The sequence below is a fragment of the Erigeron canadensis genome, chromosome 6, assembly GCF_010389155.1.
Source record: "Erigeron canadensis isolate Cc75 chromosome 6, C_canadensis_v1, whole genome shotgun sequence".
NCBI lineage: Eukaryota > Viridiplantae > Streptophyta > Magnoliopsida > Asterales > Asteraceae > Erigeron > Erigeron canadensis.
The window spans coordinates 21,954,416-21,968,912 of NC_057766.1; the positions used below are offsets into that span (position 1 = coordinate 21,954,416).

At 35.0% G+C, this 14,497-nt stretch overlaps 3 protein-coding genes across 3 annotated transcripts in view; 1 reads left to right on the top strand and 2 right to left on the bottom strand.

Annotated features, from left to right (window-relative positions):
• The window catches only part of LOC122602676 (superoxide dismutase [Cu-Zn] 2), a 30,091-nt gene extending 22,704 nt beyond the window's left edge, over positions 1-7,387 (bottom strand). Inside the window, exons 1-3 of the mRNA XM_043775265.1 lie at positions 7,209-7,387; positions 6,967-7,068; positions 6,248-6,343 (exon numbers count right to left, since the gene is read on the bottom strand). Of these exons, the coding sequence (XP_043631200.1) occupies positions 6,248-6,343; positions 6,967-7,068; positions 7,209-7,299 (289 nt within the window). The 5' untranslated portion in view covers positions 7,300-7,387. The remainder of the gene's footprint in view (positions 1-6,247; positions 6,344-6,966; positions 7,069-7,208) is intronic.
• A 544-nt stretch (positions 7,388-7,931) lies between these two features.
• On the top strand, positions 7,932-13,814 carry LOC122602855 (tubulin alpha-5 chain-like). The gene is made up of 6 exons (XM_043775461.1): positions 7,932-8,137; positions 8,844-9,049; positions 9,123-9,322; positions 9,453-9,961; positions 10,582-10,900; positions 13,590-13,814. The coding sequence occupies exons 1-5, from the start codon at positions 8,025-8,027 to the stop codon at positions 10,895-10,897; spliced, it is 1,344 nt and encodes a 447-aa protein (XP_043631396.1). The 5' UTR covers positions 7,932-8,024; the 3' UTR covers positions 10,898-10,900; positions 13,590-13,814.
• LOC122602856 (ethylene-responsive transcription factor ERN1-like) lies at positions 12,017-13,055 on the bottom strand. Its single transcript, XM_043775462.1, has one exon. The coding sequence runs from the start codon at positions 12,980-12,982 to the stop codon at positions 12,146-12,148; it is 837 nt and encodes a 278-aa protein (XP_043631397.1). The 5' UTR covers positions 12,983-13,055; the 3' UTR covers positions 12,017-12,145.
• Positions 13,815-14,497: the final 683 nt, after the last annotated feature.

The following is a 14,497-nucleotide window of genomic DNA, read 5'->3' on the forward strand; positions in this document are numbered from 1 at the left end:
ATTGCTTTTGTCACCTAATTATACATATAATTGAGCAATGTAACTACACCCTTGGCAAAATTTTAATCTGTGGAATGTTTTTTAACTGATTAACGTGGCATTCCTTCTGGATTAATAACATTGCTAGCATGCTTATAGCACCAAAACACCAAATTGTGAGATTATTAATTCATTATTAGATATGATAGGTGTACGGTTTTGGAACTATTAGCCTTGTAAATTTGTCCCTCTCTTAGGCTTTTGGATTTATCCGGAAGTAAGGGTCTCTTTTAGAGCCCTGAACTATGATGTGCAAGTTTGAGGTTGGTTTTCCAATTCCGAATTATTTCATTTGCTATGAGTATGCCGGTGATAGCGTTGATTCTAGAACTTGTCCTGGTTGATCGTTCCATGGTTTTCTAGATGAAGAAGAGGCAAATTTAGGATTAAACCTTTGTTCTTTGTATGTTTCACCCTTGTTTCGTAAAAATCTGTTATATGTGCATGTTTTGTAATGTGCTTAGTAGCTACCTACACTGGTTAGTGAACAACCCGTTTAAAACCCTTATGTTGCACTCACTTTTAGTGCAAGAAACAATAGAAAACATGTTGTCATTAGGCCGTTCTTTGTATTAAATCCACCAAATATACACCTTTCCTAGCCATACCGATAGTCGAAGTCCTGGTGGGTGGGTTGCCTATGCTAGTGGATGGTTTGGGTTATATCTTGTTATGTCGGGTTAGGATATTCTCATTTTATGGAGGTAGTTTGATTACGTCATGATTTTAGATTAAGTCTGGATTGTTTATTTTAGCATATTATTAAATGATTTGTCACTGTTTCTTCGTTATGTAACAGAATACCAATTAGTCAGAGTAAAAGTAGCTCACAAAAAAAATGAATAAAAAGAATAAAAGAATTGAAAAACAGAAAAAGAAAAAAAAAAGAGAAAGAAAAAATGAAAAAAGAGCTTGGGCTGTCAGTTGGTATTTCTCCTTTTTGTCAAATCATTTTTATTAGTTGGTTCATCATTTACACCAACATAAGCTTCATTGTTACTTAGATTTATTGAGTTGAGTTGGTACATCTTTATAACCAACGAAATAGGATTTTGCAATACTATATCCTATAAGTTATTCTTCTTTAGTTGGTACGTTCGTCTAAGCCAACATGGGTAGTTAGGCGGAAGGAGTTGTTTGATTGTCATACACCACAATGGTATCGGTTTCTATCGTTCTGTTGGGGGAATTGTCGGGAGAACTTCTCGGGGTTTTGGACCGTTGGCAACTAATGACATTAGTTTATTTGGGCTAGACTATATGTGAAAACTTTGTTAAATGTTGTGTTAGTTCTTTGTTAACACTATTCGTTTACCCAAATTTCCATACCCTGTTTAAAAACCTTGTTTAGCCTTACGTTACAACCCTTAAAGTCCTCTTCTGATAGACGTTATAGGACGCTAGCGCCTTGGCGACGAAGGAACGAACCTAGTACAAGCCTATGGTAAAAAGATTATGCATCACGACTTGGCATGGAGTGATTATTCAAATATTCAACCCCAAAAGTAAGTTTGTTGGAGTAGGATAGGCGAGATATCACTATTTCGTTTCATTTGTGCCTAGTCCTGTTATTAAGGCTTGTGTATCGGTTAAATATTGTCAAACATTCCGGTTTTCATTTAAGATTAAAACTGCCTAACCATTTATTCGCATTCTTGATTGTGGTTGAGCTTCTTTTTGATTACTGAAATGTGGTTCCATAATGTGCCAAGGTATTTTATGTTTTTCAACTTGGATTTGCTTGAGGACAAGCAAAGCTTAAGTGTGGGGGGATTTGATGTGTCATATTTTATACCATTTCCCACGTGATTTTAGAACCATTTATTCGTTATTTTGATAGTTTTATATCCAACTTTCGATGCTTTGAAGGTGTGTTAAGTGTTTTCAGGTTGGAAATTGATAAGACGAATGAATCGGTTGAGTTTGATGATATATGGAAGAAACGGGAGGAAGATTCGGTTGAAATCGAGCTAAAGACAAAGAAAACGAATCATGGAGTTTGTAACTCCCGTTACTAGAGTAACGGCCGTTATAGCAAGAGTTTGTGGTTTTTCCTGTAACTAGCAGTTACTACATAAACGGACGTTAGTAATCAATTAGCGAGTAACGGCCGTTAGCCCATTAACGGGCGTTAGTCCTCTAGTATAAGTGTAACGGCCAGTTATTACACTAACGGCCATTACACGCTGATTTTGTATATAAGGTCAGTTAGGGTTCTGCATTCAGGGACGAATTTTGGCATAAACGTTCTTTAGTTTTCTCATAATTCTAGGCTTTTGGAGCAAACAAGTTGTTAGGGTTTTACATCTTTTCAGCTTTGGATTATAATCATCATTGCTACCGGATTATCTTCGATCATTTGGTATAATATGATTTCTTCTCTATTCGTTTGTTCTTGTGTTTTTAATATGAGTAGCTAAATCCTTAGCACCCGCTTGGGTAGTAAGCATGTCATAGGGTCGAATTAATATTGCTTGTAAGTGTTGGACAAGGTTTATATGTTTAATAGAAGATCCACATTTATTTGGATTTAAATATTATTTTCAACTTTTATATTAATTGATTGATAATTGTAATTAGAAGTTCGGGAGAAATCTATGTCATTGTCAATTGATTTATGAAATGGTTAATCGGTCTATAATTAACCTAAAATCGTTGGAGTTCGGGAGAAATCAACGATAAAGATTTTAAACAAGTAATTCATTTTGAGTGTGTAAACGCTTATGATAGAGGGATCTGATTAGGCGAATAAGCAGTTCGGGACAAAGCTTTCAAAAGATTAAATCATAAAACCAACTCAGGTTTTTACTGCTTAACTGTTTAGAGTAGAAATTAAGTGCGGGAGCAATAATTATATTTTGAGCGGTTAAAGTTTCAAGTATAACGGGAGTTCATCTTGACTACCTTTTGAGTCGTTCAACAAATGCAAGTAACATTTAGACCCGATGATTGGCATGTGAGCTGACCCAAGTAGGTGTTCCTTTTAAATCTGTGTTAAGATTCAACAACCAAATATTCTCTTGCGATTAATCCTACGGGATTACTGACTTTTCTTACTAACTTTTGCAACGTGACAATTCGGTCACAACCCCCCCCCCCCTTTTTAATCCGAATCACTTTACTCTGTAACATTTGCTTAATAAGTCCTTGTGTTCGATCTCGGTTTACCAAGTCAACTATATTGCATACGAACGGGTTCACTGCCCGCAAGTGTGTAGCAGTCGGTAGCTAGGTATTTCGTGTTTATAAATTTAAGACTAGAAAATACACATCAATTCTTTGAAATAAAAAGTGGTGATAAAAAGTTAAAGTTAGGAGGACGATTGGCTTCATTTGTTAATCAAATGATAAAAGATAGAGAACCCATAACTCATGCTTTATGTCGTCTTTTGTACGGTGAAGGTTTGGCATTTAATTTGGTGAAGTCTCCTTTGTGGAAAGATGCCTTGAACCCTGTGGGGGAAGTATGGTAAGGGATTGAAACTTCCTTTTTATCATGAGGCAAGAGCTACATATTTGAAAAAGGAAGTGGATCGTGTCTAGGAGGGTTTGGAAAAATATAACAAAGAGTGGGAAAAGACCGAGTGTACAATTATGTCGGATGGTTGGACCGACGGAAAACAAAGGTTACTAACAAATTTTCTTGTGAATAGCCCTAGTAGTACCGTATTTGTGAGATCGATTGACACGTCATCATTTGCTAAAGATGCAAAGAAATTGTTTGAAATGCTTGATGGACTTGTTGATGAAGTTGGTGAAAAGAATGTAGTTAACTCATCACGGATAGGGTCTCGACTTATGTTTTAGGTGGTAGTATGTTGGAAAACAAAAGGCCTAACTTATTTTGGTCTCTTTGTGCTGCTCATTTGATTGACTTAGATATTCCAAAACATTGGTGATGGAAACGTTTTTAAGGACACGGTAGAGAAAGCAAAAAAAGTTATTGTGTATATCTATAAGCATTGTGTTTTGTTGTCTATGTTTCGTGATGGCGAAGTTTTTAAGGACACGACGGAGAAAGCCAAAAAAAGTTATTGTGTATATCTATAGGCATTGTGTTTTGTTGTCTATGTTTCGAGTTCTCCGGTGATAAAGAACTGACACGGCCTGGAGTTACACGATTTGCTACTACATCTCTAACTTTGAAAAGGTTTGAAAAGTTAAAGATTCCACTTTGGGAATTATTTGCTTCTAAAGATTGGGCTCAATCTTCATTTGCTTCTACAAGTGATGGGAAACAAGTTCAAAACATTATACTAGGAAATGCAAGGTTTTGGCAGACAAACAAATATTGTTTGAATTGTGCAACTCCCATTTACAAGCTATTAAGGCTTGTTGATGGTGATGTTAAACCAGCAATGGGATATATGTAAAATAATTGAACATGCAAAGGAGCAAATTAAAGATAACTTTAATGATGTTGAACAAGATATAAACCTATTTGGGAAAAGATAGATCAAAGGTGGAACTTGCAAATACATAGGCCACTTCATGCCGTGGGATATTTTCTTAATCCTTGGTACCAACTTTATATTAACAATACATATTTTAGTGATAAAAAATAATAGGGATTAGTACTTCAAAAAGTAAATAACTTTACACAAATTGTTAAAATGTGTATCGAACTTTAATCTCATGCATTGTATGTGATGAACTTTCATATTATGTGCATTGTATGTATCCGGGTATATGTGGCAATCACCTAAGCTACCACTTCGTCGTTTTTTATTGGTCGAATACTTACAATGCACAAGATTTGAATGTTCATTACATACAATGCATAAGATTAAAGTTTCATACACACTATAACAATTTGTGTAAAGTTGCTTACATTTTGAAGTACTAATCCCAAAATAATAATAGTTGTCACGTCTTTTCTATAATAGTCTTCATTTTGAGAGTAACTTTAAAGCTGATCTTGAAGTCAAAACTGGATTGTTTGATGTCATTTAAAGGATGTACAATAGGCCAACAATGATGAAAATTCGTGAAGAAATTGAGAAGTTTAAAGAGAGCAATGGAATGTTTAGAAAGTCAGCAAGTGTGGGAATGAGAAAAAAAATGCAATCGTTTTGTAAACTTACAGTAGACTTTTTAGTATAGCCAATAATATTTGGTTTGTTCTTTCAAATAAAATTTAGCTAAATGGTGGTCAAACTATGAAGACGGTTGTCCAGAACTTTAACATTTAGCTATTGGAGTCTTGAGTCTCACATGTAGTGCCACCGGATGTGAGAGGAATTGGAGTACATTCGACCATATACACTACAAAAAAAGGAACAGGTTGGAGCAACAAAGGTTGAATGCGTTAATGTTTGTTAAATACAACATTAACCTCAACATGACATCAAAAAAGAAAAGATAGTGGGGAGACTTATGATCCTATATGTTTGTCCGACATGGAATCCGATGATGAATGGATAACGGAGAAAGAGGATACATGTCTTCCGGGAGATGTCTCGTGGATGGACACACATGAATGTTTTAACGAGAACGAAGGAAGTAGTAGTAAGAAAAGAAAGAGAGGATAGAGAAACCTAAACAAGGTGCGTATTAATAAAGAGGGGAAATAGCCATGTTGTTGGCGTAGAAGACGACAATGAAGATGAAGTCGAAGCTAACATTGAAGATGAAGCTGAACTCAATGAAACAACCGTTCTTGATGAAGATGATGAAATTTTGGACCATGATGCTTAGTTTTATGATCTTGTCATTTGCTTTATTACTAGATAGCTAGTTTTATTATTTTGAATACCACATGTGTCCTTTTGATACTTTACAACACATATGACGGGATGAAATCTGAGTTACGACTTGCGACTTTGTAAGTCTTAACTCCTAACTGGCGAACATGTAATATTCTAGTAAATGCAAGCAAGCATTAGTATATTACTTATTATCAACTATGTCATGTAATAACACATGTTTGAGTATTTTACTATTAAAATAACTATTTTTACATATAATATATATATATATATTTTTAAGTCTATATTTTGTATGTTTACAACTATGATGGCAGCACCATTGGTCTGCAGCCTATTTATTGGTTAGTTTCGAATTAGTGTCTCATATTCGTTTGTAGCCTCATATTTAGCTCCGGTTATAGATTAGGGTTATGGTACGTCATCAGGAACCAACAAAATGAAAATGTCAAAACACTCATTGACAATAAATTAAATAATTTTATGGGAAATGGAACACATACCGTCTTGGCCAGCAACAATGTTACCCAAATCACCCGCGTGACGTACATTATCCCAAGGAGCTCCATGATCCTTGTTAAATGGATTGAAATGAGGTCCTAAATTAAAAATCGAAATTACACAAAAATATAAAATATGAGAGAAAATTCATACTAACACCCACTGATCAAACTGAGAAACTTGAGTCTGGTTACAAAAGCGCACAAAGACAAAGTTAGGAAGTTTGGGATTTGCTTATTTAAACTGAGTATCTACAATGGAAATAAAAGGATACCATCCTGCTTATTTTATAATTTTGAATTGCTTATATGTTGGGCTTACAGCTAAAAAACCAATAAGCTCCGCCTTATGTTGAGCTTATAAACTTTAGGAAACAATAAGCTCAACTTGATAAGCTTTGAAGTTTAAACTCTTTTTTGTATTTCAAACAGGCAAGGAAATAAGTTCATCCAAACATAATTTTACTCTACAATATGCACAATCCATCAAAAACTGCTTATTATTTGCTTCAAAAGAAACATAACTAAATGATAAATAAGTGCTTAAAATGGCAATCCCAAACACCCTCTCAACCAATTAGATTCGAATATAAAGACAAAACGACAACCAAACATTCGGTCAAAATACAATTTTTAAAGTAAAATAACATTGTCACTAAGCAGTTTTTAATAACTAATATTAGGGCAAAACATAAGGATTCAAAGAATTGTAATTAACTAACCAGTAGAATTGCAGCCATTAGTAGTGTCACCAAGAGCATGAATATGGAATCCATGAGGACCTGGTTTCAGCCCTGTTATCTTACCTCTCACTTGTGTCACCCCTGTCAATTACACACACAAATATAAGTATATATACATACATATATTTCAATAACTAATTGTATTAAAAAAAAAAAAACATAAGTAACAAGTTACTAAACTTCAAGAGTGAAAGTGAAAGTGAAAAAAGAGAGGAAGAAACCATTGAGTTGACTCTGTAGGAAGTGAAGAGAACCTTTGACAGAATTATCTCCACCCGTTATGACTGCCACCGCCTTTAAACCACCACCCATTAGCTTTTTTCTTTTCTGACTCTTTTAAACGGCTCTCTTCTTTTTTTTCTTTTTTTCTTTTTTTTTTATGTGTGTGTGTGGAAGGACTTCTACTTCATTATTATCGATAGAGGCAGAGCTTGTGATTGGAAAACATGTTTTGTGGCTTGTGGGCATGGGTCGGAGTTGGAGTTTAGTCCGGGCTAGAAATTGGTGTCTTTTTAGTTTTTCCCAACTTTTGGTACTTAAGTTTTTATTTTAAGGTTTTTAAACCATTTTTCTTTACAACTCAACTGAACGGACCCATCTATCAAAACGAATTCTTACAATCTTACACTTCTATTTGGAAATATTTTTCTAAGCAATTTTTATGTACTTTGGGTTTGGATTTAATTTTTTGACACTATTATTAAAAAAGCTGGCTTTAATTTGAGACATGACAAAATCAGCATGAAAACCATTTTATCGACCCATACAATTTTTTAAAACGACGTACATAAATCTGCAAATACAATTTTATGTTTTCAATTTATTATTTTTTTAATTACCTAAATATATAAATTAAAAGTTGTTTTTTAGTGAAATTAAATAATTTGTGGTGTGAGACAATGGTGGTGCCGTAACAAACGCTTGCCCGACTAATTCCTTATTTTTCTTGTTACACATATATTTATTTTTTGGAATCCCCATTAGATTAGAAATCATAAAATAAAATATATTTATATCTGTTGTTAGAATCAATAGAAATGAGAGAGATCGTAAGTATACACATTGGACAAGCAGGCATTCAGGTCGGGAATGCTTGCTGGGAACTTTATTGTCTCGAACACGGAATTCAAAATGATGGATTCTTGCAAGGGTACGTTTCACGTATGCATGTCTGTCCTCGGCGAAACGTGCCCAATTTGTTTAGGGGCCAAACCCATTTGTTTAGGGCCAAGTTCAATCAATACGTTGAACGCAACTCTTATTATCTATATGAAAATTCATGTTCCATATAAAACGTATTTGTATTGATATATAAAAACGAAAATTTTGGGGGTTGTGCCAATGCATATCATGAGCTATTAATTGAGCTTTTTTGTTATATTTTGAAGGCTGGATGTTAATTTGCCATATAGTCTAAGCCGTTGGCATGCAGGGGGGTGACGAAATGACTCGTCTTGGCCCGGTTGCCAGGTCACGGCCCCTTAATAGCAGTATCAAGATAACTGAATAGGTTGTGGTTCTAGATTCAAGTCGATAAAACAGGCTCATTAGAGCGTTGTTGATTAGGTTTACAATGTTGATTAGCTGAATCGCGTAAATCTTGTGTTTCTAATCTTTATCTGATTTTAGTTTCTGTTGTGCCATTGTTATTGTGATGCCAGAAATATCCGTCGAACACAAACTTTAGGACATGAATGTCAACATTGGTGTTTAAAGGTTTTAACATTGTTTTTTTCTAACTAGGTGTATGGTGAAGTTGCATACTTGCATTTAGCAAAGTGATTTTGATTTATGTGATATGATTTGTTGTTTCATTTATTTGTTCATCTCATAAGTTGTTTGAATGTGATTTGTAGTGAGACCAGTGGAGACGATTCATTTAGTACCTTCTTCAGTGAAACGAGCTCTGGAAAGCATGTACCCAGAGCTGTTTTTGTTGATCTTGAACCTACCGTGATTGATGAAATTAGGACCGGAAGCTACAGGCAGCTCTTTCATCCTGAACAGCTCATGTCTGGCAAAGAGGATGCAGCTAATAACTTTGCCAGAGGACATTATACAGGTAAATACCAGTTGACTTTTGAGAAATGATGAGTCTATTCAGCTAATGATGCGTCCGTTGTTTATAATTGCAGTGGGAAAAGAAATTGTTGATCTGTGTCTTGACCGAGTGAGAAAACTAGCCGACAATTGTACTGGATTGCAAGGCTTTATGGTTTTCAATGCCGTTGGTGGTGGTACTGGTTCGGGATTAGGATCTTTGCTTTTGGAACGTTTGTCTGTAGATTACGGGAAAAAGCCCAAACTGGGCTTCAGTATCTTTCCATCTCCACAGGTTATTTTGCTAGAAGTTTAATAAAAAGATTACTAGTATCCATAAAACATGTTCTGTTGTAAGCATGTTTTCAAAATCTTATTTTGTAAAATACAACGTTTACGTGATAAATGTTGTTTTATAAATGCAGGTGTCAACTGCAGTTGTTGAGCCTTACAACAGTGTGCTATCAACTCATTCACTACTGGAACACACGGATGTGGTGGTGTTGCTCGATAATGAAGCCATATACGATATAACCAGAAGGGCTTTAGACATTGAAAGGCCAACTTACCAGAACTTGAACCGCTTGATATCTCAAACTATCTCATCTTTGACCACTTCCTTGAGATTTGATGGAGCCATTAATGTGGACATAAATGAGTTCCAAACGAATCTGGTCCCATACCCTCGTATCCATTTCATGCTTTCATCTTATGCACCTGTGATCTCTGCTGCTAGAGCATTCCATGAAATGAGCTCAGTTGCAGAAATTACAAGTTCTGTGTTTGAGCCCGCTAATATGATGGCCAAATGTGACCCGAGACATGGCAAGTATATGGCATGCTGTTTAATGTATCGTGGTGATGTCCTTCCAAAGGATGTTAATACTGCAGTTGGTTCTATGAAGACTAAACGAACTGTACAGTTTGTTGATTGGTATGTTCATTTATGCAGTATCTATCTATTCATCAGATAAAATGTCCCAGGCAGTGAATTGGGCGGGTTGGGCAGGTTAGGTAATGGGTCATTATGAGCGGGTCAAACAGTATATCTTATACTGGTTAGGTTCATACGGAACACTTTTTTCCAAATTATACGCGAGCAAATGAGTGGTAAGTAATACTAAAATGATATAAAATCAATTTTTAAAGGGATAATGGTATGTATCTGCAACAGTCAGGTTTCTGCAAATTTAATGTCTATGCAACATAGTTTTATTCGTACACCCTAACTTATGAACTTACAAATGCTTGAAGTCTAGCAGCGCACATTTTACATGTTTAATTACCTGGGGGCACCTAAAAAGGGTGCATGAAACGATAAATTCATGATATTATGTTGCCATTGCACGCCGTTATCCCTTTTTAACAAGAATATAGGCGATTGTAAGCACTAAAAGTACACTGGGGAACTTAACTGTGCAGCACATATGATCCTTTTCTTTTTAGTCTAAGTTTTCTATTTTAGCGAATGTAATAAAGAATAGCCCAAGGCGTAAGATTAATAAGAAAATGGGCCAAGTAAGAATGAAATGATCGATATTTTCCCATTTCCAGGTGTCCTACTGGTTTCAAATGTGGAATCAGCTACCAACCTCCCACAGTGGTACCCGGGGGCGATCTTGCTAAAACAAGGCGTGCAGTCTGCATGATAAGCAACAACACTGCTGTTTCCGAGGTGTTTAACAGGATTGACCACAAGTTTGACCTGATGTATGCAAAACGAGCATTTGTGCATTGGTATGTGGGTGAAGGAATGGAAGAAGGTGAATTCTCAGAAGCCCGTGAGGATCTTGCTGCTCTTGAGAAAGACTATGAGGAAGTTGGGCAAGATGCTGAAGAGGAGCATGAAGAAGAAGAAGAAGAAGAATAGTAGGTATGTCTTTCGTAACTATGTGAACCTAACACGCGTTATACAAACACAAACCAACAGCCTGAAGTATAAACCTTATTTCGTTCCTAGCTACAATAATCTAAATGCGGATACTCATCTCATAATGGCATTGAAGATATCATTACTCACTTTGTTCACTGCACTCTTTTTACCAAATTCTTAACAGTTTGTGGTAATTCATAGGAATCATCAATTATTTGTCAAATGTGAAGAGGAGATTAGTTTGACATAATTTTCACACAAGAAATTACATTGAGACATAGTCAGTGCGCCAAACTTTAGAAACTTCCACACTAAGAAAGTTTGGTCCTCTGTGCTACTGATATCCAAATTAGAAAGTTATCTTTATGACAAAATGATGCCCAATCCTTGTCTTTCCCCGTTAAGGACGCGATAGTATACTTTTAGTTGTCTTAGTAGGCGTATGATCTTCCCTATGTGACTAAGAAATCAGCATAAATCTTCTTAAGTGGACATTGCAATATTGGCCATTTACTATGAATGTGTTGGTTAAAAAATGGTTCAAATGGGTTGAAGTCCAACTACAAACCAACCTTTCTTATAGAAGATTTATATTAGTCATGTATTTTTTGTAATTATAATAAAACTTGTAGTATTTACCATAAGTTTTAAAACAAGGACATAAAATGTTTGGGAAAAACTGTTCCTGTCCCACCCGACCCATACTAATGAAAGCGACCCATTTCAAAACGATCCTATTTTTACCTGTTACACATTCCCAGTATTGCCACATCAATCATGAGTGACTTTCGAGACAACATACATATCTACAACATTGGACTTCTCTTAGCAATGCTGTTCTAATGGCATCTAAGTAGAGTTTAGGTGAAGAATAGGATAAGTTTTAATTTAACATGTTAATCATTCGATTACTTGGTATGGGAAGGTAGGTTTGATCCTCTAAACAAGATAAAGTTAAGCTGACCAATATGTCATTTTATTCCAAGTTTCCTAACACAATGAGCATGAGAGAAAATAGTTCAAACTAAGACATCAGTTTTAGATATTGTGAAGGATTGCTGATTGAACTAAATTGAAAGTGACAATTGGAAACATTCTACAAAAGTCAAATGAAACAACTTGGTATATTTTTTTTTCTTTTTTTTGTGCTAAATTTAGCAACAACAAGAACATGTACATCAATTTCATCTCTCAAAAGCTCCTTGTTATTCTAAAAAACTGCGATTAAATTCTAAAATGTTAAAATCAACAAAACAAAGAACATAAAGGCGGAAGATCCCAAATTGCATCATTAGGATCATTAACAGTGTCAATATACTCTTGAACTCCATTCATAGCGTACAAAGAAGCCGATATCTGTCTTTCCACTTTCATCCTATCAAATTCAGAAAACTCCATTCCAGGATTCATCTCGGGCATTACCACATTCTTTGGAAAATCAAGTGTTGCTTGATTCATTCGATATCTATGATCACTTTTAGATCCAACGGTCCATGAAAAATCGGATTTTTCAGAAGAGCAGTTGCTCAAATCTGGCTTATAAGCATCATCAAACAATTGAGAAACATTTTCTTCTAGTTTGTCGCTAGAAGAAAGCGAATCTCCACTTCCACCACTATTACTCGAGCTACTACTACTACTATTGCTTCTACTAGAGCTACCAATACTTACACTACTAGCAACGTTAAACGTAGCTGGAATAACGGAGGGCATTGGACAATCTAGATTCTTCTTTTTTGCCATTTTCTTGCTGTTGAGTAAGTTTCGTATCCTGGAAGCTAGTGGGGAGTTATGAGACACATGGGTTATGAAATTTGTTCGTGTATTTGAACCACGAAGAAGGCACGCAGCTTCATCATAGGCTCGAGCAGCTTCTTCAGCCGTTTCAAATGTCCCAAGCCACATCCTAATCTTTTGTGTCGTGTCTTTGATCTCGGCTACCCATCTCCCTGAAGGCCTCTGTCTCACTCCCACAAACTTGTTATTGTTGTTTCCATTGCTATTTTTACCTCTCCCTTTGCTCGGTTTTGGCACCGACACTCTATTACCTTCTCTTGGCTGTTGTTGGAATTGAATTTCCATTTGAACTATAGAAAGTATAGTTAAAAATATGTGAATAAAGTACAGTTACAAATGTGTGAACTCTAAGTGTTCTATGTTTTTGCTTTGCTAGTTTATGTTGCTATATATATATATATATACATACACTAACATATTGGTCTGTATATATTTTCTGAGGTTTCTATGTATTGGATTATAGTGTTTGTTGTTTTCATAATTAAACATTCTTTAGTCTCCTATTAAGACAAACTATTTCTTATTAATATGACCAAGTTGCAAATCTGATATAAACATTCCTTAAGATAGTGACTAATTTACCCTTGGATATTGATTAAGGTTAGTTGTCAATTTAAGGTATGCAGTGGATGTTTTAAGAGGATTAAGATGACAATTTGAGCTCTAATTTTGTTTATTGGACTTGGTCATATATAAGACCAAGTAATGGTGGAAAGGCCTTTATGCATGGAAGTAAACTACCATTCACATTTGACATATATATTTGCATTTGCATTTTGATCCCAAAAGTTTCCTCCAGATTAAAATTTTGCCCAAGTTGTATGAGTATGCTGAGAAAGGACATCAAATATATGAGCATATTTATAACTTATGTATCATTTTTCTATTGTAGGTGCGTATTTGTGCAAACATGATCCGAAGCTTCGCTTGGAATGAAGCTCAGTTCATGAAATATTCGCGGGCTTGGATTAAATTAGTCGTACACTCGAGTCTAATATATGTTTTCACATGCTCGATTAGTTGACACCTGATATTCATAAATTTTAAGTCTTGATTCGTGTATAGGTTGATGTAAAAATAAATTTATATCATTTATATATATAATTTATGACTAAAACTTTATGTGTTGTAGATTTTCCAGGTTTGGGTAAGTTGTTGAGACAAATCCGCTTAACTCAACTTAAGCTTATAACTACAACCTTATTAAGATAGTTAATAATCATGTCTACTAAGTACATGTAACTATCAATTAAGAATGGCATTTAGTTTTAAACTTTCAATAACTTACTAGTTTAAATCCATTTACACTAGTACCAAATACGCTCGGGTCAGTCTGGTTTCGGTCCGAGTTTAGGCGGTTTCGTTTGGTTTACAGTATTTCGGGTTGTTTGTCACGTGATTGTATCATTAACCAAATATGGAGTCAAAACGTAAACAAGGAAAATGCAGGGGTTATTTTGAAGTGAAGGGGGATTAATGGGTCAAAGTTAGAACATGGGATAAGGATATCTTAAAATGCTGCCACGTGGAGGCAAAGTAACAACCATCTAGATAACCCCAAATACTAAAGTGTCAACAATAAAATGTTCAACATAAAATGTTTTTTCTCTTTTATATTGAATTTTCAAAATATTCAGACTTGTCGTAAACGTTGCGTTTTGTTCCATCCAAATTTCCTAGTCATCATCCAAGAAAAAAACTGTTTACCCCACTTAAAAAGAAGTCAAATTAAAGAGTTGACGTAAGATACTTAATAAAGGAAGATTGATATAATTTATGTGAACATATGTTATATTTTAA

Bases quoted from the DNA above. Each gene is read 5' to 3' on its own strand.
- LOC122602855 (XM_043775461.1), top strand. From the start codon at position 8,025: ATGAGAGAGATCGTAAGTATACACATTGGACAAGCAGGCATTCAGGTC. The intron at 9,050-9,122 runs GTAAATACCAGT...TTATAATTGCAG, and splicing joins TGCCAGAGGACATTATACAG to TGGGAAAAGAAATTGTTGAT. The intron at 9,323-9,452 runs GTTATTTTGCTA...TTATAAATGCAG, and splicing joins GTATCTTTCCATCTCCACAG to GTGTCAACTGCAGTTGTTGA.
- LOC122602856 (XM_043775462.1), bottom strand. From the start codon at position 12,982: ATGGAAATTCAATTCCAACAACAGCCAAGAGAAGGTAATAGAGTGTCG.